This window comes from Camelus ferus, chromosome 32 (genome assembly GCF_009834535.1).
Source record: "Camelus ferus isolate YT-003-E chromosome 32, BCGSAC_Cfer_1.0, whole genome shotgun sequence".
Classification (NCBI taxonomy): Eukaryota; Metazoa; Chordata; class Mammalia; order Artiodactyla; family Camelidae; genus Camelus; species Camelus ferus.
In genome coordinates, this window is record NC_045727.1 from 12375898 (window position 1) to 12396904 (window position 21007).

The 21007-nt window shown below is 52.5% G+C and overlaps 1 protein-coding gene and 3 gene segments (V, D, J or C); all 4 read right to left on the minus strand.

The window, feature by feature from the left end:
• LOC102523413 overlaps positions 1-21007 on the minus strand; it is a 442357-nt gene that overhangs the window by 350124 nt on the left and 71226 nt on the right.
• LOC102521144 overlaps positions 1-21007 on the minus strand; it is a 383406-nt gene that overhangs the window by 343072 nt on the left and 19327 nt on the right.
• The window catches only part of LOC102511799 (immunoglobulin lambda-1 light chain-like), a 401923-nt gene that overhangs the window by 331911 nt on the left and 49005 nt on the right, over positions 1-21007 (minus strand). The window lies entirely within an intron of this gene.
• On the minus strand, positions 10331-10856 carry LOC116660950. The segment is given in 2 exon segments: positions 10331-10659; positions 10769-10856. Coding segments are annotated over 2 exon segments (375 nt in total).

Genomic DNA, 21007 nt, shown 5'->3' on the forward strand with positions numbered 1-21007 from the left:
TTTTGATGGAGTTTGGCGTGATTAGTGGAAATGATATAGTTCGGCAAGCATATCATTTAGTAGTGCACATGTCATATATTTCTTTCCTTTTTATTGAGAAATATTCAGTTTACAATGTGTCAGTTCTGGTATACAGCATAATGATTCAGTCATACACACATACATGTATTTGTTTTCATATTCTTTTTCACTACAGGTTACAAGATATTGAATCTAGTTACCTGTGCTCTACACAAAAAAAACTTGCTTATCTATTTTATAGACAGTAGTTAATATTTGCAAATCTCAAATTCCCAATTTTTTCCTTCCTACCCTGTTTCCCCCTGGAAACCATAAGTTTGTTTTCTCTGTCTGTGAGTCTGTTTCTGTTTTCTAATTAAATTCATTATTGTCTTTTTTTCTTTCTTTAGATTCCACATATGAGTGATATGGTATCTTTCTCTTTCAGGCTTGCTTCAGTTAGAATGATGATTTTCAGGTCCATCCAAGTTGCTGCAAATGGCATTACTTTATACTTTTTTATGGCTGAGTATTATTCCACTGTATTAATATATCAGAGCTACTTCTGATATATTTGTCATGTGTGAGGATTGTGTTCCTAAGATGGAGTTTTTTCACAGTGATGTCACATATTTCTTGTGAGGACCCTGTCTTAGTGTTCCTACAATTTGTCTGTATTATAAACAAAAATGCCCACACCTGGGTTCTCTTGCTCATTGTTTTAGTTCAGTAGAGAGGTGGTGTGTGCCTGTCAAATGCAGAAACAATCACGTCCTCACCATATCCTGTGTCCAAATTTGCTGAGATTGTGCAAATGCTCCATTCTCATCTGGACTCACAGGTGTCTCAGTAAGTGTCCTTTGACGAGGACCACCTGCTTCTCCTCAAGACAACAGAGGAAAATCCTCCTTCAGGTGAAGTCAACTCTGCCTTAAACCCTTCAATGAGTCCTCACTTTCGTTTGCATGAAATCCCAACTCTTCAGCCCCACAAGGTTCCTTCCTGATCTGGCCCCGCCCCCTCCACATCCACCCACAGCCCCTCCCCTCACTCTGGGCCCCCTCCTTCCCTCCTCTGTCAGTGACACTTGAACTCCTCTTCCTTCCCAACTTCACAGCAGCCCCCTCTGTCTGCTGGGAGGAGATGGGCTTCAACTTGATATCAAGGTGGAAACACACATTTAGGCAACTTTGGTGATCGGTTAACCCGGGGCAGACACGCATCACATCACACAGGGGTGGTGGTTTTCTTGTTCACACGTCTGTCTTCATTGAAACTGTTGACGTAAGAGAAGTCCGTGGTAGTAGACTGTGAGGCCTCCCGCACCTTCATCCCCCGTCAGCCCGCATCAGGATGACTCCCCTCCTTCAATCTCCCCTCCTCTCACCCTCCTCCTACCCCCTCACCCATGACGTTAGCACACAGCTCAGCACCAACATCCCCGGGACCCTCTTTAGGACTCGCCCTTGCTCCATGTTCCAAACTCCTGTGCATTCAAGCAGTGGATCCAACCACAGTCACGTGGATTCATCTGTGTGTTACTTTCCCCGGTTGGCAAAGAATTGATTGCCAAAGGGAAGGATGGCAAGGATGCTGTTTTGCAGCTTTGAATTTCAGGGCTGGATGTATTTCACTGGAATTCAGCCCGGATTGGTTTATGATTTCCAACCCAGGGGAACATTCGCTGTGGACTGAGACCAGGCAGGTTGTGCAGGAACAAACCGTCCTCACTGACAGGGGCTGAGTTATGAAAATCCCTGGAAAGGTGGAAACTCTCAGAGGAGATCAGCAGGCGCCCACCCTGAACTGTGGGTCGGGTGATGGGACGGGTGGGGCTGGGCTGTCAGCGGGGATTTTGTATCACTTCTCCTCTGCCCTTGTTGCTGTGGGTTGCATGAAGCTGCTCCCATGCCATGATCTGCCCCATGTATTCAGATGTATTCAGCCTCATCCTCCTCCCGAAAGTTCTGGATGGTCAGGTAGTGCTCCAAACCAGAACCTGAGCCTGAGAAGTGATCAGAGACCCCATCCACCTTGGATCCAACACCACTGATGCTGACTCGCATCAGGAACCGTGGGCACTTCCCTGGGACCTGCTGGTACCAGTCCACACTGTAGCCACTGTAGCCACTGCTCAGGGTACAGTTCAGCTTGGCTGAGGCTCCCAGGGAGGCAGATGCAAGGGCGGCTGCATCAGCACAGGCTGGGAGAGGGAGCCTGGAAACACAGACACTTGTTATGTCCCGAGGAAGGACAAGGAGAGACGTTCCCTGTGGGTGTGGCAGGGGTGTGGGGAGCTAGGAGTCAGGGTGCTGAGGGCGTCCTGACCTGTGCAATAGAGGAGGAGGGGGAGGAGGGGGAGGAGGGGGAGCAGAGTCCATGCTGTGGTGCAGATGCCCCCGAGATCTGCTGAGGACGCCGCTGCCCAGCTCTCTTATACCCTTACCCCAGGACCAAGGGCCCTTCATGCAAATTAGCTCCTGTCCTGGGCCCAACCCAGCCCGTCCCGGGGAACTGAGTGACCCCACGTCCAGAGTCACGTCTTGTTAGGGTGGCCCAGCTAGCTGGCCTGAGGCTCTCCAGGGTTCCCAAGAGGACACCATTAGGTGCCCAGGGACCCCTGATTAGAGACCCGGGACAGGTGTCTGTTGTCAAAGTCAAGAGCCCTCAGCGTCTCCTGTGCTCACTGCACATAAAATCAGTGGTACAAGATCTGAGGACAGAGTCAGTTCAGCTGGGACCTCCCTTCCCAGATCCTTAGGAGAACGGGGTTCCCTTCTCACAAGACTCCAGATCTGATGGGCCGAGAGTATGAGTGGAGGGTGTCTGGGGAGATCCATTAGCTTCTAGAGGGACTCACTGGATCCCCTGGGAAATGGGGGGACCTAGGGTAGTGGAAGGGTGAGCGGGGATAAAACCTGAGTGTCTGGAGGCATGAGGCCTCTCGGGAAGGAAGGGATCTGAGAGGTTCCAGGTGGAGGAAGAGGGATTGAGTGTCTGTTTCCTCGAAGATCTGGAGAAAGTCACCAGCTTCTGATAGTGTCCTTGGGAATGCCTGGAGAGGTCATTAGGTGGAGGGTTGTAGGTAGAAGGGGTGCCCGGGGTTTGGGAGGAAAGTCGAGAATCAGAGTGGAGGGAAGGTGGGAAGCTCGTTGAAAAGACAGAGGAGAAGCCAGAATGGCTGAGAGGAGTGGGAGGGGGTGGGGCTAGTCCCTGGGGTCCCTCCTCCTCCTCCTCTGCTCCTGGGGAAGGGGGTTGGGGCCATATGGGGACAGGAGCCCACACACCATCCAATGCTGGATCCCCCCCCAGGTGGCAGCTCATGCACAGGCGGGGCCTGCAGAGGTCGGGGCTCAGACTTTGTCCACTGAGAGGAAGCACCTGCTCCCATGTCCAGCTCCAGCCAGTGAGCCCGGGTGCAGGACTCCAGCAGTGGGAGCTTTAGTGGGGTTCAAGCTTGAGGGATTTTGATCGGACCCACAGCGCCCTCTGGTGACGCTCTCTGAATATTCATGGTGTTGGGAATGATGCAGTAGTGATGGCAGCCCTTTTTTCCTTTCAAGGAAGAATCAACCACTCAATAATCAAATAAGGAAATAAAATAATAATGCACATTACATGTCTTTGAGCCCCTGCAGAGAGATTTCTTATTTGTTTTCCTCTGTTGTATTTCAGGTCTCTGTTTCCATCCACTTTATTCTCCTGGTTCTATGTCTACCTCCGTTCACCTCCTGCTCCGTTTGTTCCCAGTGTCTGTACCTGCTCATCCAGGGGTCTGATGTCCCCTAAACATATGTCACCATTGAGTCATCTCAGTTTAGCACCACTGGATTCTGTTTTCACATCGAAATTTATTTTCCCACTTGCTGATTTGACAACTGGATCCTGGACTTTGGGGAGGTGACATCAAGAGTCCCTGAGTCCCTTTTAGTCTTTGTTGGTCAGGGATTGTCCTGCAGCAGAAGGTTGGGGTGTGTTCACATCCACTGTCCCAGCAAAGGGAGGCCCTGACCCCACTGCTCTGTGCTGCTGACTCTCTCCTGGTGACCCTGGGGCAGCTGTGGTCACCAGCTCCTTCGCATCCAGGGGGCGTGGGGTAGAGCCCCCTACTGCGCCTGCTGACCCAAGGCGGGGAAGCCGGGCTGAGAGGGTCTCCTTTGCTGCCATGGGTGGATACCTGGCCCACTGGGCTCTGTGGTCTCAGGGACACCAAAGAACTAGGGGCACCGCAGTGTCCATCCCTGCCCCACCCCGGGTTCAGTCCTGTTACCCAGGTAGGGTCAGGGCTCAGTCCTCACGGGCCCCACAATCCTCAGCAGGGGGACAGGAGTGCAGACTAGACTGCCTTGTCTTCCTCATTCTGTCTCTCACTGAGGAATGGGGAGGAAGCCCAGCTCCTCCTGGGCTACCAGATTCCTGGGTGGAGAACTGGACAGCTGACCACACCGACGGCCCGCCTGGCTCAGGCTGATTGTTCTGATGGGATGGAGGTTCCTGATCCTGGAACCCCAGACCCTCCCCCAGGGGTGACAAGGCCTAGCCCGCTTCTATCCATGGGAATGGAAGTCCAGGTCACAGCCGAGAGCTGCTGGGAGCCCTGCTGAGGGCACAGTGCAGGGAGTTTAATTGTCCAGCCTGAGATCAGCAAGGTCAACAGGCAAGGTCGTCTTGATGGTGCTTGATTCCTGAGTCACACAGCTGCAGGATAGAATTTGGAGCTGAGACCACGTCACCACCATATTTGTGGGAAAGGGGGAACCCTAGGAGCAATGGACACACACTGGGGGAGGCTGGAGGAGGCATGCAGCCTGGAACCCTTGGGCACGAGATGGGTCCATGGTGCCCCCTCCCCCTGTGGGGCTGACATTTCACCCTCTCTCTTACTCTCCTGCCACTAGGTCTGAGCCTGCTGAGCTCAGGGGGAAGCTTTCGTAGCACTTGCTGTGAGGTTAAATTACTGTCGTAGTGTAACTACCAGGGTACAGAGCACAGTAATAGTCGGCCTTGTCCTTGGGCAAGGCCTCAGTGTTGGTGAGGGTGGCTTTGATCCCAGAGATGGATCCAGACAAGCGACTGGGGACCCCAGACTGGGGACCCTCGGCTGCTTCTGCTATAGGTAAGACTTGGGGAGCCTGGCCTGGTGTCTGCTGGTACCAGCTGGGGTAGTTACTGGTAGTGACAGACCCAGAGCTGGGGCCACAGGTTAGTGTCACCGTCTCTCCTGGAGACAATGTCAGAGATGAATTCTGAATCACCACAGTCTGAGAATCCACCCCTAAAAGCGACAGGAGAGAGACAGGAGTGGTTATGGAGACCAGGGTCACCCAGACATCAGGCTGTAGATGTCCCCCAAGGATGCAGCGTCCTAGCCCCTGACCTGAGCCATGAGCGAGGAGCATGAGCAGAAGCACCATCCAGACAATGATAGAAATGCTCCCGGGATGTGGCTCCTCCACGTCCTGGGCTGCACTGTGGGGTCCTCGGGCCTTTTCTTGCCTCCTGGACCCACTGGGAGGAGAAGGGGCTTCATGCAAATCAGCTTCCTCCCTCTCCCTGCCCAGTGTCACCTCATGTCCCCTGAGGGAGGACTGGAGGGAGCAGATGTAGGGACATCACCCTGACACATAAGGCTGGGTGATGAGGTACTGAGTGGTGGGAGTGATTCCTGTCACCAATTGTACTCCCCTGCCCCTGTGACCTCAGTCCTAAATCTCTTCCCTGCAGAGCATGAGGGCTGAAGGAGGAGATGAAGGGGTCCTCTTTTCTTGGGCCTAGAAGTCTAGTCCCCACCACAGCTACCCCCATCTTGGAACAGGTCTCCCTTCCTCTGTGAAATCCCTGCTTGTCTTCTTCGGAGGAGATGATCTGTCCCTCCTCCTCCAGCAGTTAGTCCACTGGGAAGTCACAGAGCCTGTGTCTGGGGTGAGTGGGGACAGGGATCTCCCCTGACTCAGTTCCCAACCTGTTCCCAGGAGCAGGAGTTGGGGGACCAGGGCTGGAGAACGGACACATAGAGCTGCAGTGCCAGCTGACGACCTCCATTTTTTGAAGTATTATCTAGTATATGGAGTCTCTTCAGTTTAACTGCAGGTTTCAGGTGAAAAGGTGACAATGTCAGCATGAAATTATGACAGCTTGCACATTCTAATAAAACAAAGCTGGAATTCACTACAGTTTTCAGCAGGGACCCCTGACTTCTGGAGGGAGCCCTGAGCAAACTTTCTAAGTTGTCGGGAGTTTCCTCAAGGCACCAGAGTAGAACTCAGTGCTTTCCTTGGGGGAAGGTCTGGGTTGCAATGAGGAGCCAGTGTTGACATGAGGTTTTGCAGATTGTATATGGCAGAGCACCCCGGGGCCAGGAGCCCAGCACAGTGAGAGAGGCGCAGAGAACAGCTCCCCCTGGTGGCTCTGGGTGATGCTGCCAGACGGGTAAAAGCTTTCTCTGGGCTGGGCTCCTTGGATGTGACAGACCAGCCTGATGCCTCTGCCCCCGCCACCTAGAGCACCAGTGATCTCCCCGGCGTGATGTCCAGTGACAGCATCTTCTTCTCCTGCAGTGGGTCAGGGATCAGCGCTGAAAACTCTGCGTCTCTCTTCCTCAAAGTGGCATCTGACCTGTGGTTTAATCTCTTCACATCTGCTCTCCATCCACAGTGCATGTTCTCCCCCTCTCAGGGACTCCCCAGAGACCCTAGCCTCAGACCAAATCGTCTCTATGGTTCCAATGAATCTTTGTTGATATCAGCTAGATTCTACTCAGAATTTGAGGAAATTATCTGTCTCTTTGCAAAAATAATCTTGAGCTAAAATTTTGAAATTTGATGTAGCTCCTGTTGGGCAGATTTTCCTGTGTTTTCTAGAACAAGTAAATTAGATTGGACTCTGTGCCTTCTACTTTAAGTCTTAGTAAGAGCTCTTTGTGTTTGGTGGGGTGCTATCCTGATGCCTTCCAACTTGGATTTAGTGCTAGAGAAATGTCTGCTCACTCATTTCTCAGATGCACACACAGAACCCCCCAACCACACACACACACAAAGAGAGATGCAGACTCGGGACATGGTGGCAGGTGTAGTGCAGTCTGATCCAGGACCCTGTAATCAGGGAGAGAAGGTCGCAGAAAGAATGGGAGCCCCCATGACAAGCAGTTATTAATATAAAGTCTGACTCACACCGTGGAGGAGAAGTGGGGATTACAAGGGGTAGAAAGTGGGGTGACCGACCACTCCATGCACAGAGCATAAGAAAAGAGCAGGGCAGAGGCACCCCCTTCCCATCTTCCTCTTCTGCCCTAAAGGAAAGTCCAGTCCAGTGAGTGAGGGGGTGGGACAGATATCAGGACCCTGACAGGGTCATCCCATAGCTCATCTTGCTGAGTCCAATTGTTACAATTCCGACCATTCCCTCCCCAGCTTTCCCTTTACCATTTCCCGGGAGCAACATCACTGTTGATTTTTATTTGCAGATTTGTTCCTGGCGTGAGACTGTCTATCCTGCCTGGACAAGACCTGAGCAATGACTCCCTGAGGCGAGTGTGTTGTCAGAGCTGGGAACACACATGCCTCAGGAGCCCGGGTGCAGAAGATCACCCTCAGTGAGGACACTGCCTCAGGGGGTTAGCAAGACCACTGGAGTATCTGCCAGTTGTTCTGGCCCAGAACCCAGTGCCCACAAATCATCCTCCAGCATCCCTGCTGGGCTCAGACACCCCATCTCCCAGCCCCGACTGTGCCCAGCCATCCTGTCAGGGGTCCTGACTGGGGCACCGGGATCATCTCCCATCACTGATCAGGGCACGAGGATGCGGCTCGCCCTGCATGGTATTTGGGGTGAGGAGTTGTTTTCAGGTCACCGATGAACTGCAGACACTTCAATACACAGCGTATTGCCCAGTGATTGCTGTCAGATATTTCAGGGGAGGTCCCTTCCTGCTGGTATCTGGGGTCATCACCAGTCTGCCTTCATCTTGACACATGTAAAAGGTGTCAGGTTCTGAGAGTATAAAGTGGCAAAGCCTCACCCTAATTCTACGTGGTTCTCACACTTGTGGTGCTGATTGCTTTAGACTCCACTGCCGGGTCCCCTCAGCCCACCCTGCACAGGCTCTTTGTCTCTGTCTTTGCCGTGGAGTAGAAACTGTCAGAGAAACTGAGTCTGCTCCGCTTACTTCTCCAGGGCCTAGTGTTTCTGGAACGTTAGCTGGGCAATGCCTTGGACTCTCTGATATACTTAGTATCTTTTCAGTCTGTTATCTTAGTCAGTGAGGATGGGTATGAAGAGGGCGAAGGTGGAACCCTCTTCCCCATTTGGGTTCTGTCCACGCCCCTGTGCTGACACCCGCTGACCCGTGCCTGCACCAGCACTGGGCGCTGTTCTAGACGTAGAGCCTGGACGTTCACGGGGGTTGGGGATCTGAAATCTAAGCCCAAAGAACGCATGTTTATCCAACATCTTCCCAACTAAAGAACCAGAGGGAGGGGAGCTGTGGGCATTTGGGGATGAAACTGGGAGGTGGGAGCCCGTGATCAGATTGAGCTGGACGTGCAGGCCAGCTGGGTCGGGGTGACCGATGCCTTCACCAGACGAGGTCACCCAGCCCGTGAACACACTTGTGCTCGCAGTTCCTGGTACCTCCTGTCATTTTTATGAACAATGTTTGCAGGTTTCAGTTTATAGCCTTTCTCCTGCTTGGATAATCCTGTGCCAATCTATTTTATTCTTTTTGAGTCTATCATAAAAGGAATTGTTTTCTTGAACTATCCTCTCGGCTCCTTCATGTTTAGTATTTAAAAAACCACCTGCTTTGTGCAGCTGTTACGACACCTGCAGGAGGTACTAGGTAGGCCTATTTAGAGATGTTGATAAGCGATGCTTTCCTGTTGGTCCAGCAGGAAACCCATGATGGGGTGGGGTGTGGGCAAGGAGGGAAGGTGTGCAGCCCAGGCACAGTTAGATGGGGCACAGGAAGGGTGGATTCTGCACAGGGGGACAGTGTCAGCAACTGAAATGCACCAGCACTGTCTCCACAGCTTACCGGGGAAAGGACAGGCATAAAACACTTTTTTATTTCAGTTTGGGGACAACTTCACTAATGTATCAAGGACATACTTAGTGCCGTGTGAAACATTATTGTAACAGCACGAACTGTCTCTGATTGGTGACTGGTGACAATAATGTGTGCAAATGCCACACACGAGGAGCACAAGATGTGACTTTCAGATCCATTATTAGTCAACATCATTCTGCAAGCATTAGAGAAATTAAACAGGAAAATTCAACGCTTGGATCTTTGCTTCGTGGGGAATAGAGACGTAGTTGCTCCAGAAGCCCCAAATGTCCACTGCAGCCTTAGATACTCCAGAGCTGGTGCAGCTGGGACCGAAGAAATCTCCCCAGTGAGCAAAACACACAGATGTTCACACTGAGGTTTAGTGAGAGGGATTCATAGCTCTGGAAAGCCCTGGAAATTGGTAGGTGACCCCAGTGATGGAGATCAGGATTGAAGGGTCAGAGTTCACATTCAGGACCTCAGCTGGACCCCCCAGCTCAGCCCCAGATCTTCAGTGAAAGAGACGCTGCGTCCCCAGCGATGGGAGATGGAATTCCTGTTCCTTTTGAGACCCTGTCCTAGTAATGTGTTCCTCCAGGGACTTGGGGGAAAGAGGAGAGGGGCACCTCCACTCCTAGCAGGGCCCCCAGGTGCCCGGTACCCAGGGCAGCAGCAACAGCAGAAGATCCAGCCAGAGCCTGAGCGGGAGGCGGTGCTGTATTCCCCGCTCACAGTTGAGAAAGCGACTCTGTTCTCAGTTCCTGCAGCCCAGATGCCAGGTGATCCTGAGACGCTTTCATAGGAAAGGACTGGAGGAGCAGCCTGTTCTCATCTCAGTCCAGTGACGGCCAAGGAGCCTGAACACCAGGAAACTGAGGGAGGGTCCACTACTAGCATCAGAGATGAGCGGTTTGGTGCCCCATCCTGGGAGCTGTTGGTCCCACACACACACAGGGCACTCTGATGTGTCCTGACTCAGACATAGCTGGACTCTCTGTCCCTGGGGCTGCCCTGACCCATCAGGGATTCTGTCCCCAGGACAACTTCCCCCGGCATCCAGGAAGTTCTGCTCAATTTCTGATAATCAGATAAAATGTTGCCACCAAGGACAGGTTTGAGGACAGGTTTTCAGATGCAGACACATTTTCTAGTCTCAGTTGCTGGTGTAGGTCTCAGACCAGGTTTTCAGCCAAACAAATTAAAGAAGAAGCTGGCTTGGGAAGGATGGTTCTGCCCAGGGAGCCACATGGCTCGGGGGACAGCTGGTTTTTGTCTCACTTCCCCTTAGCCCTGGAGCACAGTGTAACCATTGAGGCTGTTGCCCCAGTCTTCACAGTAGTAATCAGCCTTGTCCTCAGCCTGGAGCCCAGTGATGGTCAGGGAGACCGAGTTTCCAGACTTGGAGCCAGAGAATCGGTTGGGGACCCCCGAGGCTCGATTGTTAACATCATAGATCAGGAGTTTGGGGGCCTTTCCTGGAAGCTGTTGGTACCACTCCACATAATTACCACGCCCGATGTTGCTGCTGCTTCCAGTGCAGGAGATGGTGGCCCTCTGGCCCGGGGATCCAGACACGGAGGGTGGCTGAGTCAGCACAGACGGGGCCCAGGACCCTGCAAGTGGGAGAGACAGAGATGCTGGTTCTGGGGCCCAGACACAAGAGGAGGACGTGAGGCCCAGGTGTCCTGCCAGGCCCCCTTCCCCTGTCCCTCATCCAGTCACCTGTGCAGTGAGCCAGCAGGGTGAGGAGGAGAGGGGACCAGGCCATGGTGGGGATGGTCACCGGTTCCTGTCTTCTGTGGCCTTGCAGCTGAGCAGAGCAACTCTAGTTCTCTCCCCTTCTTCAAACTCTGAGAGAGGGAGGTGCCAGTCATGCAAATGCCCCCCAGCTCTCTGATCCCTCCTTGGTCCTGGTGTCAGGTCCCTCTGCCTGAGAGGGCAGGGGCAGGGCTGTGTGTGGCCCACGGGCAGGGGTTCCCAGTTAGGAGCCCTGAGCAGAGGGCATCACCCAGGCCAGTGGTGGTCACAGCTCCCCTCACACCAGAACTTCATGGGACACTGCACAGGGCAGATAGTTCCATAGGTAACCAGGGCCCTGGGAGGAAGGGAGCAGTTGCAGAGAAATGGGCCGCCCCGACCCCATACCCAGAGGACAGACCATGAGACACTGCAGATGCCTCCAAACCCTATGTCCTGTCACTTCCCATACAGGACCCTCTTGATTCAGGGACTGAGGATGTGATGAGATGAGCCCAGGACATGGGTAGTGGGGACCCTCAGAGCACTGCTTGGGAGGCCCTGTTGTTTGTGTGGAGACCATGCCTCCCCAGGGGTCTCTTATCCTCTGTCCAGAGGTGACTGTAGGTCATGACCCTCAGGGAAATTCAGTTTGTTTTATGATTGTCCATCTGTCTTTGCGTGGACATCAGATCTGGGAAGCGACTCCGGGACACAGGAGGAGGAAGCATGAGGCCAGTCTGTCCCTCAAAGCTGAGAGCCCGCGGGTCTCCTGGGGGCCCAGGTGTGGGACATGGAGTGAGGACTTGGCTGCCCAAGTGGGCAAGAGCCTGTGATGTGTCTTCCCAGCCTGCCTGGCCCAGAACCCTGAGCTCTCAGGACCAGTCCCACAGCGACCCCTGCTGGGCACAGAGCCACATCCTCCCTGGGTCACGGCCAGCCTCCTGGAAGGGCTTTCTGACACTTGCAGTTGGTACTTCCTGGTGTCACCACCCAGGGCGCTACAATAAGTCTGTCCGCTATATTTATTTGTAGCTAAAATGTTAATGTTCCCGGGGCATTCATGATGTTCCATAGTTAAATGGAATGTGGATGAACCAGATATTTCAGGATCACCTGACAGTTGAGTTTACCTCTGTCTGGGTTTGTGACCAGTGGATAATCACCTTGAACCAGGTTCAAAGTGTGACGTTCCACACAGGACCCCTCTGGTCCACACCCGGTCAGTCTTGGCAGGTGACACTTGCAGGTGGGTTTACTTGCTTGTTGTTATTAGATCCCCTGTTTTGCTCATCCAGTCCCTACTGTGCAGTTTTGGGCTTTTAGTGAGGTCTCAACCACGAGACTATCACATCATCAGGGGGAAAATGTCCTGTGTTCTGGATTATTCTGTGGGTTCCCTCTTGCCCTTGAGTGTTATTCTGGCAGAACTGATTTTCTTGTGACTCTGTCAGAGAGTAAATAGATTTTCAGTCTAGTTTTGTCAATTCTGTCAGCAAGAGGTTGACATAAAAAAGAACATTATTGTAAATGGAACTCTCACCCCTTGGTAGAGGGTCTTCCTCCAGTTCTGGCCCAAGGAATCCTCATGACCTGTTCCCTAACCTGCCCTGGGCTCTGATCAAGTTTATTTGTTAAGAACTCCATGGATTTAGTAGGGGTTTGGATTTATAAGGTCTAAGCTCAGTTACTTTTTTTATATACAACACCAGAATGATATACATTTTGAACCACTTTCAAATTTACATAACTAAAAAAATTCTATACTATTTTTTATTAATTGTGACCTTGAAAATGTGTGTATTCATTCTCATTAATTTTCAGTCCAATCTCTCCTCCTCAAAGTAAACTGATTCCTCCTTTTCATCTATTTGCCTGCTTTCCTTCCTTCCATTACTGCCATGGCAGGTTCACAAGGAAGCAGAGGTCTAGGAACACAAGACTGTCCCTGGGCAAAGGGTCCCATTCCACGTAACCCCTCCCCATATCAGGACCCCATTTACAGCAGGACAAATTGACAACCTTCCTGGGACGACTCAAGACAAATGCTCCATGATCATCTAGACTCAGAGATGTCTCACTCAGCAATTGTCCTGTGACCAGGACCACCCGCTTCTCCTCAAGACAACAGAGGAAAATCCTCCTTCAGCTCAAGTCAACCCTGCCTTCAACCCCTCAATGAGTCCTCACTGCTGTTTGCATGAAATCCCAACCCCTCAGCCCCACAAGGTGACTTCCTGGTCTAATCGCGCCCCCTCTGCACCCACACGCAGCCCCTCCCCTCGCTCTGGGCCCCCTCCCTCCCTCCTCTGTCAGAGTCAACTGAGCTTCTGTCCCTTCCCAACATCACAGCACCCACCTCTGTCAGCTGGGAGAAGATAAGCTTGAACTTGAGATCAGGGTGGAAACACACATTTTTGCAGCTTTGGGGATTTGTTAACCAAGGGCAGACACGCACCACAACACACAGGGGTAGAGCCTTTCTTTTCACATGTCTGTCTTCGTTGAAATCATTGATGTTACAGAAATCCATGGTAATAGACTAGGGGGCTTCCTGCACCTTCATCCCCCATCAGCCCTCATCAGGATGACTTCCCTCCTCCAATCTCCCCTCCTCTCACCCCTCCTCCTACCCCCTCACACATGACAGTAACACACACACCAGCTTCAGCATCCCTGGGACACTGTTTAGGATACGCCCATACTCCACGTTCCAAAACTCATGTGCACTCAGGTGAGGTGGGAAGACCCATGAAAAAGACAAGCAGGACCCTCAGGCACAGCTGTTACTCTCCTGCCAGCACCATCCTGGTCCGTGGCCCAGTGGCGTTATCTAGCTTTTTGCCTCTGAAATGGCTTACTTCTAAGGAAGTGGAACTTACCCCTAAGATTCTATTGGTTCCCTGAGCTAATTCCTGATTGGTCAATCTGTAGCACTTCATTTGCATGGAGCTCCCTCCTGATTGGTACCTTTCTACCATTCCTGATTGGCCCATTTCTATCCCTCCTGATTGGTCTATTTCTACAAAGATTTCTCCTAATTAGTCAATTTTTATTACACCTTATTTGCATATGATGTTGCAAAGTGTAGAATGGCAGCCTATATAAGCCTGTGTAAACCCACAACCGGGGTCCAGAGTTTGGAGTATTAACTCCTCTGGGCCTGCTGGCATAATAAATCTGAGTTCTCCATCCCTCCATGTGCTGCTTGGTCTCTTCCCCAAATCCAGTTTGCTTTCTCAACTGAGCTGTAACACACTTGGCTGCTACACAAGCAGTCCATCAAAGCACAACCACATGGATTCATCTGCATGTTACTGTCCCTGGTTGGCAGCGACCTGAATGTCGTACTGACAGCAAGAAGGAAGGATGCCAGGGACACTGTTTTGCAGCTTCGAAGTTCAGGGCTGGATGTCCTTCACTGGAATTCAGTTCACATTGGCTTATGTTTTCCAACCCAGAAGAATATTCGCTGTGGACCGAGACCAGGCACGTTGTGCAGAGACAGACCGTCCTCACTGACAGGGGCTGAGTTATAAAAATCCCTAGGAAGGTGAAAACTCTCAACAGAGGCCAAGAGGCACCCCCTGAACTGTGGGTCGGGCAGCAGGAGGGGTGGGGCTGGGCCATCAGTGGGATTTTTGTGTCACTTCAACTCTGGGGGTGTCACTGTGGGTTACACGTAGCTGCCACGGTCTGCCCCACAGATGTAATCAGCCTCGTCCTCCTCCCGCACATTCTGGATGGTCAGGTAGTGCTCTCAGCCACAGCCCAAGCCTGAGAAGCGATCAGAGACCCCATCCCCCTTGGATTCAACAACACCGCTGGTGCCGACTTCCAACTCGAATCGTGGGCTGTTCCCTGGGTCCTGCTGGTACTAGTTCACGTATTAACCACTGTAGCCACTGCTCAGGTGCAGGTCAGCTTGGACGAGGCTCCCAGGGAGGCAGATGCGGATGGCGACTGTGTCAGCACAGGCTGGGAGAGGGAGCCTGGAAACACAACACACCCATTAGTTCCCTGCGGGTGGGGCAGGGTGGCGGGAGCTGGGAGTCAGGGTGCTGAGTGCGTCCCAACCTGTGCACTGGAGGAGGGGCGGGAGGAGGCAGAGCAGAGTCCAGGTCATGTTGCAGATGCATGTGAGGTGTGCTGTGGCTGCTGCTGTTAGGCTCTCTTCTCCTCTCACCCCAGGACCAAGGGCCCTTCATGCAAATTAGCTACTGTTCTCTGCCCAACCCTGCCCATCCAGGGACCCAGAGTGTTCCCCTTGCCCAGTGTCAGGCCTGCGAAGGTGGCCACTCTGGCCTGGCCCAAGGCTCCTCAGGGTCCCCGAGAGGACCCAGTGCTGGGCCCAGGGACCCCCTGAGCAGAGACCCAGGTCAGGTGTCTGCTGTCCCAGCCGAGAGCCCCCACTGTCTCCTGTGCCAGTGCACATAAACTCAATGGTACAAGAACTGAGGACAGAGACAGTTCACTTAGGATCACCGTTCCCAGATCCTTAGGAAGCTGGAGTTCTCTTCCCACGAGACTCCTCATCTGATTGGCAGAGAGGACGAGTGGGGGGCTTCTGGGGGGATCCATTAGATTCTGGAGGGAATCACTGGATCCCCTGGGAAATGTGGAGACCCGGGGGGAGCACAGACGGGTGAGTGGTGGTAAAACCTGGGTGTCCGGAACATGAGGCCTCTCTGGAAGGATCGGATCTGAGAGGTTCCAGGTGGAGGAAGAGGGAGGGAGTGTCCAGTTCCTGGAAGATCTGCGAACACATCACCAGCTTCTGACAGTGACCTTAGGAATGACCGGAGAGGTCATAGGGTGGAGGGTTGTAGGAAGAGGAGGAGCCCGGGGTTTGGAAGGAAAGTTATGATTCAGAGGGGATGGGAGCAGGGAGAGCTTGCAGAAAAGACAGCGAAGAAGCCCCAGATGCTTAGAGGAGAGGTAGGAGGCGGGGCTGGTCCCCAGGATCCCCCCTCCTCCACCTCTGCTCCTAGGGAAGGGTGTTGGGGCCAGATGGGGACAGGAGCCCACACACCATCCACTGCTGGGTCTTCCCCCCAGGTGGCAGCTCCACACACAGGCGAGGCCTGCAGAGGTCAAGGCTCGGGATTTGTCCCCTGAGAGGAAGCACCTGCTCCCATGTCCAGCTCCAGCCAGTAAGCCCAGTTGCAGGGCCCCAGCAGTGGGAGTTTCTGGGTGAGGTCCAGGCTTGGTGGGTTCTGAGTGCACTCACAGCACCCTCTGGTGTTGCTCGAGGGAATGTTCATGGTGGTGGAAATGATGCAGAAGGGATGGCAGCCCTTTTTTCCTTCCTAGTAATAATCATTCACTCAATAATCAAATGCACGAATTAAATAAAAATATGCATTACATATCTTACATCCTCTGCTGAGAGGTTTCGTTTTTATATCCCTCTCTTGTATTTCAGGTCTGTATTCCATCTACTTTATTCTTCCGTTTCTATTTCTACCTGAGTTCACCTCCTGCTCCTTTTGTTCCTAGTGTCTGTAGCTGCTCATCCGGGGGTTTGATGTTGTTCCCCCCAAATATGTCATTGAGTCATCTCAGTATTAATGTCAACATATTCTGGTTTTGCATCGATATTTATTTTCCTCATTGTTGGTGTGACAGGTGACGATTTTACTGGATCCTGGACTTTGGGGAGGTGACATCAAGAGTCTCTGAGTCCCTTTTAGTCTTTGTTGGTCAGGGATTGTCCTGCAGCAGAAGATTGGGGTGTGTTCACATCCACTGTCCCAGCAAAGGGAGGCCCTGACCCCACTGCTCTGTGCCATTGACTCTCTCCTGGGAATCATGGGGCCGCTATGGTCATCAGCTCCTTCACATCCAGGGGACATGGGGTACAGACTGCTGCTGGGCTTGCTGACCTCAGGGAGGGAAGCCAGGCTGAGAGGGGCTGCTTTGCTGCAGTGGTCAGGTGCTCGGCCCACTGGGCTCCTTGGCCTCAGGGACATAAGGGAGGGAGGGCACTGTTGTGTCCATCCCTGCCCCTACCCTGGGTTCAGTCCTATTAACACAGGTAGGGTCAGGGCTCAGTCCTCACTGGCCCCACAGTCCCCAGCAGAGGGACAGGAGTGCAGACTAGCCTGCCTGTGTCCTGCACTCAATCTCACTCAGAGGGATGGGGAGGAAGTCCAGCACCTCCTCGGCTGACAGAATCCTGGATGGAGATCTGGACAGCTGACCACACCTCCAGCCTGCCTGGCTTAGGCTGGATGCACTGAGGGGATGGAGGCTCCTCACCCTTAATGTCCAGACACAAACCCAGTGGCGACAGGGCCCGGCCCACTTCTGTCAATGGAGCTGGGATCCCAGGTTCCTGCTCAGCATTGCTAGGACCCCTGCTGAGGGCACAGTACAGGTAGTTTACTTGTCAACGTGAGATCAGCAAGATCAAAAGGGAAGGTCGTCCTAGTGGTGTTGGATTCCTGAGTCTCACGGCTGCTGGATAGAATTCAGAGCTGAGCTCCGGTCACCATCATATTGAAGGGAAGGGGGAACCCCAGGAACGATGAACACACACTGGGGGAGGCTGGAGTAGGCACACTGCCTGGAACCTTTGGGCACAACATGGGGGCACGGTGCCCCCTTCCCCTGTGGGGCTGACATTTCACCCTCTCTCTTCCTCTCCGATCCCTCAGGGCTGAGCTCACTGAGCTCACGGGGAGGTTTTGGTAGCTCTTCCCTGAGAGTTTACATCACTGTGTTAGTGTAACTGCCACTACCCATATACACAGCACAGTAATAGTCGGCCTCATCCTCGGGCTGGGCCCCCGTGATGGTGAGAGCGGCTTTGTTCCCAGAGATGGATCCAGAGAAGCGACTGGGGACACCAGAGAGGCGGTTGCTTGTTCTGTAGATAAGAGTGCTTGGAGCCTGACCTGGTGTCTGCTGGATCCAACCAGGGTAGTTACTGGTAGTGACAGACCCGGAGCTGAGGCCACAGGTGAGTGTGACGGTCCCTCCTGGAGACACTGACATGGATGGTTCCTGGGTCACCACAGTCTGAGAATTCACTCCTAAAAGCGATAGGAGAGAGACAGGAGTGGTTATGGAGACCAGGGTCACTCCAACACCTGGCTATAGACACCCCCCAAGGAGTCAGCGTTCTGGCCCCTGACCTAAGCCATGAGCGAGGAGCCCGAGCAGAAGCACCGTCCAGGCCATGGTGGGGACGCTCCTGGGACACGGGTCCTCAGCCTCCTGGACTGCACTGTGGGGTCCTTGGGCCTTTTCATGCCTCCCGGACCCACTGGGAGGAGAAGGGGCTTTATGCAAATCAGCTTCCTCAGTCTCTCTACACAGTGTCACCTGCTGTCCCCTGGGAGAGGTCTGTATCGAGCAGATGCGGGAACGTCACCCTGACCCATAAGGCACAGTGATGAGAGATTGAGTGATGGGGGTGAAGCCTGTCACCAAGTGTGCTCCCCCTGCCCCTGTGACCTCAGCCTTAAATCTCTTCCCTGCAGAGCCTGAGGGCTGAAAGTGGAGATGGTGGGTTCCTCCCCTCTGGGCCCTGAAATCTAGTCCCCCCACAGCTACCCCCATCCCTGGGACAGGTCTCCCTTCCTCTGTGAAATCCCTGCTTGTCTCCTTTGGAGGAGCTGAGCTGTCCCTCCTCCTCCAGCACTGAGCCCACTGGGAAGTCACAGAGCCCGAGACTGGGGTGAGAGGGGACAGGGGTCTCACTGGTCTCAGTCCTGGACCACAGGGCAGCCCCACAGCGCGCTTTGCTGGTCACGGGGCACAGCCTCACCGAGGACCAGAGACCTGAGGGCCCAGCTGGTTGGGCAGCTCACCTGGTCACCATTCACAGGTGCATAGTCGGCTTCCCTGATTCTGTGGCTCTTTTTTGCTGAGTCACATCCTACGTTTTCATTTCCAACTGGAGTCCTGGCCCATGGAGGCTGCAAAGCTGTGCATATGGAACCATTAAATGTTGCAGCGCCCTCCCCTCTTCATGAAGTACAGTCTAGAAAAGCTAACTGACCCACGGGTGCACCAGTGCAGGTGTCAGTGACAATGGGACAGGGAGTTGGTTCGAATCACGTGTAGGAGGACTGCTGAGTCCCCATCAGGAGCACAGGCCCCACCCCCAGGCCCAGCTCCTGGAAGTGCTTGGTCCTTCCTGAGTGGCTGTGCAGGGACCAGAGGGCAGCCTCAACTCGCCCCCTCCTGGTACAGTGTGGAAAATGAAAAAAAATTTTTTTAATGGTATCCAGAAAAAAAGAGATAAAATGAGTTTTTTCTTAGGAAAATACAACATTGGCTCTGATGGAGAAAATAAGAAAATGAACTAACTTCCAAGGAGGAAAACCAAAAATTTTATTATGGAATTATTCTACATATAGATATAATATATAACATTTTCATCCAGAATGTCTAACAAAACTTCAGCAATCACGTGGTTCCAATAGATCTGATTTCTACATTTTTCACAAAATGTTGAAAAGGATGTAATCTCCAACTACTCTGAGAAAGCAGTTAAAACAGTTATAAACAACTGTAAATAAAATGGGAAAAACAAGTAAAATTAGAAACCTCTATCGTTAAACTTAAAACCAAATGTCCTAAACAAAATATTAACAAAGAAATTATAATACCAGATGATAAACTGATAATGTTATTAACTGTCATTTATCCTAATATACCTGTTGTGTTTTATATTAACATATTTTAAAATATAAATTTAACACAAATAATAAAAAATGATAATATTAAACCCACATTAAAATAGTGTCACCAACAGTCAGTTTTCCAGTGTTCAACTTGTCTTTCATATTAAGTCATTTAAATTTAAATTTAACACCGTAAGAGCAAAAACCACATAAACATTGAAGCAGACACAATAATAATATGCTAACACACTCTCATTCAGACACACACACACACAACATCACACGGGTTCTACAGGGAGGACTTTGCCCACGAGCTGTGTCTTCTCTGGACAGACTCTCCCAGGAGCCCACATCCTCCTTGAAATACGCGCTGATTCCTCACCTCCTAACAGCCCCTCCCTGACCTGGACTTGGAAAAGACTCCGTGGAAGACGGGGAGGAGTCACCCTGATCTGCACCATGTGCTGAGGGAGCAGGTCTAGGAGCTCTCAGTTGATGGGGCCTCACAGGGAGGACAGTCACACGACAGTCACGACAGTTTGCCCAGCTCCCCAGGAGTCTGAGGGTTGACCAGCTGTCTGCCCCAACATCTCCTCTGCTACTCTGAATTCTGTCCCCTGCTGGCCATGGGGCCACGTCCTCCAGGCACTGGGATGTCCCCTGTCCCCATGCAGATCGTTCCTTTTACAGAAGTCTTCCTCATGTGACCCCAGGAGAGGGGGAACAGGGCCATCCTGGTACCTGGGTCCCCCTTCCTCGTATCTGATACACTGCGCTGGTGTCCTCCTTTACATGGGGCCACCCTTGTTGATCTAGTAGTGTTTCTTTCTTTCTCCCGCTAGACTTTGTCCTGGGACATAATGAACCCTAACACCTGCTCCCAGCACAGCCTTCCAGTCCCCACAGGACATGATGGGGTCAGTGTGAACCCATCACGTGGACCCTGACCAGGGGGAGGCAGACCCCCAGCCCTGAGCCCTGGGGTCCTGTCTGGAGCCGAGTCTCTGCCATCTCAGCGTGTCATGTCCTGTCTGTCCTTTTCCTCATCGAGACCTGACAGGTGCAGCCAAGAAGGTGTGATCCATCTGGCTGCATAAAGAACCTTCAAGGGAAGATGTCAACACAAAGTGGTGAGCATTCCATCCCTGAGGTGACCGCCAGTAGATTAGGAGACGTTGTGGTCTTGTTCTTTCCAAAGCCTTGGGTTGTAGCATGTGGGAAGCGCTGAGAACACGTGTCCCGGCTTCTTCCTTCCAGTCTGCTCTTCCAGTTCCTTGACACTTAACAGGATTAGGTAAATGTTCCATTGAATGTGAGATGAGCGCCCCCTAGAGACACTTCTGGGATAACTGACGCTCGGTCATCTATCAAGAGCCAGTCTTTTTCTTGATGGTCTCTGATCTCAATAACCCTGCATTAGCAGCATGTGGTCATCACGCCATCTCAGGGGACTGCAGCTCAGCCCCGCCCCACGCGGCTCCTAAACCCCAGTTCGGTTCCACTCTTTCCTGACCCGATTCTATACTTACTCCTTCCTCAGAAACGCGTGGCCCCTGACTGTGCTCCTTCCCTTCACCTGCTCCCCCGT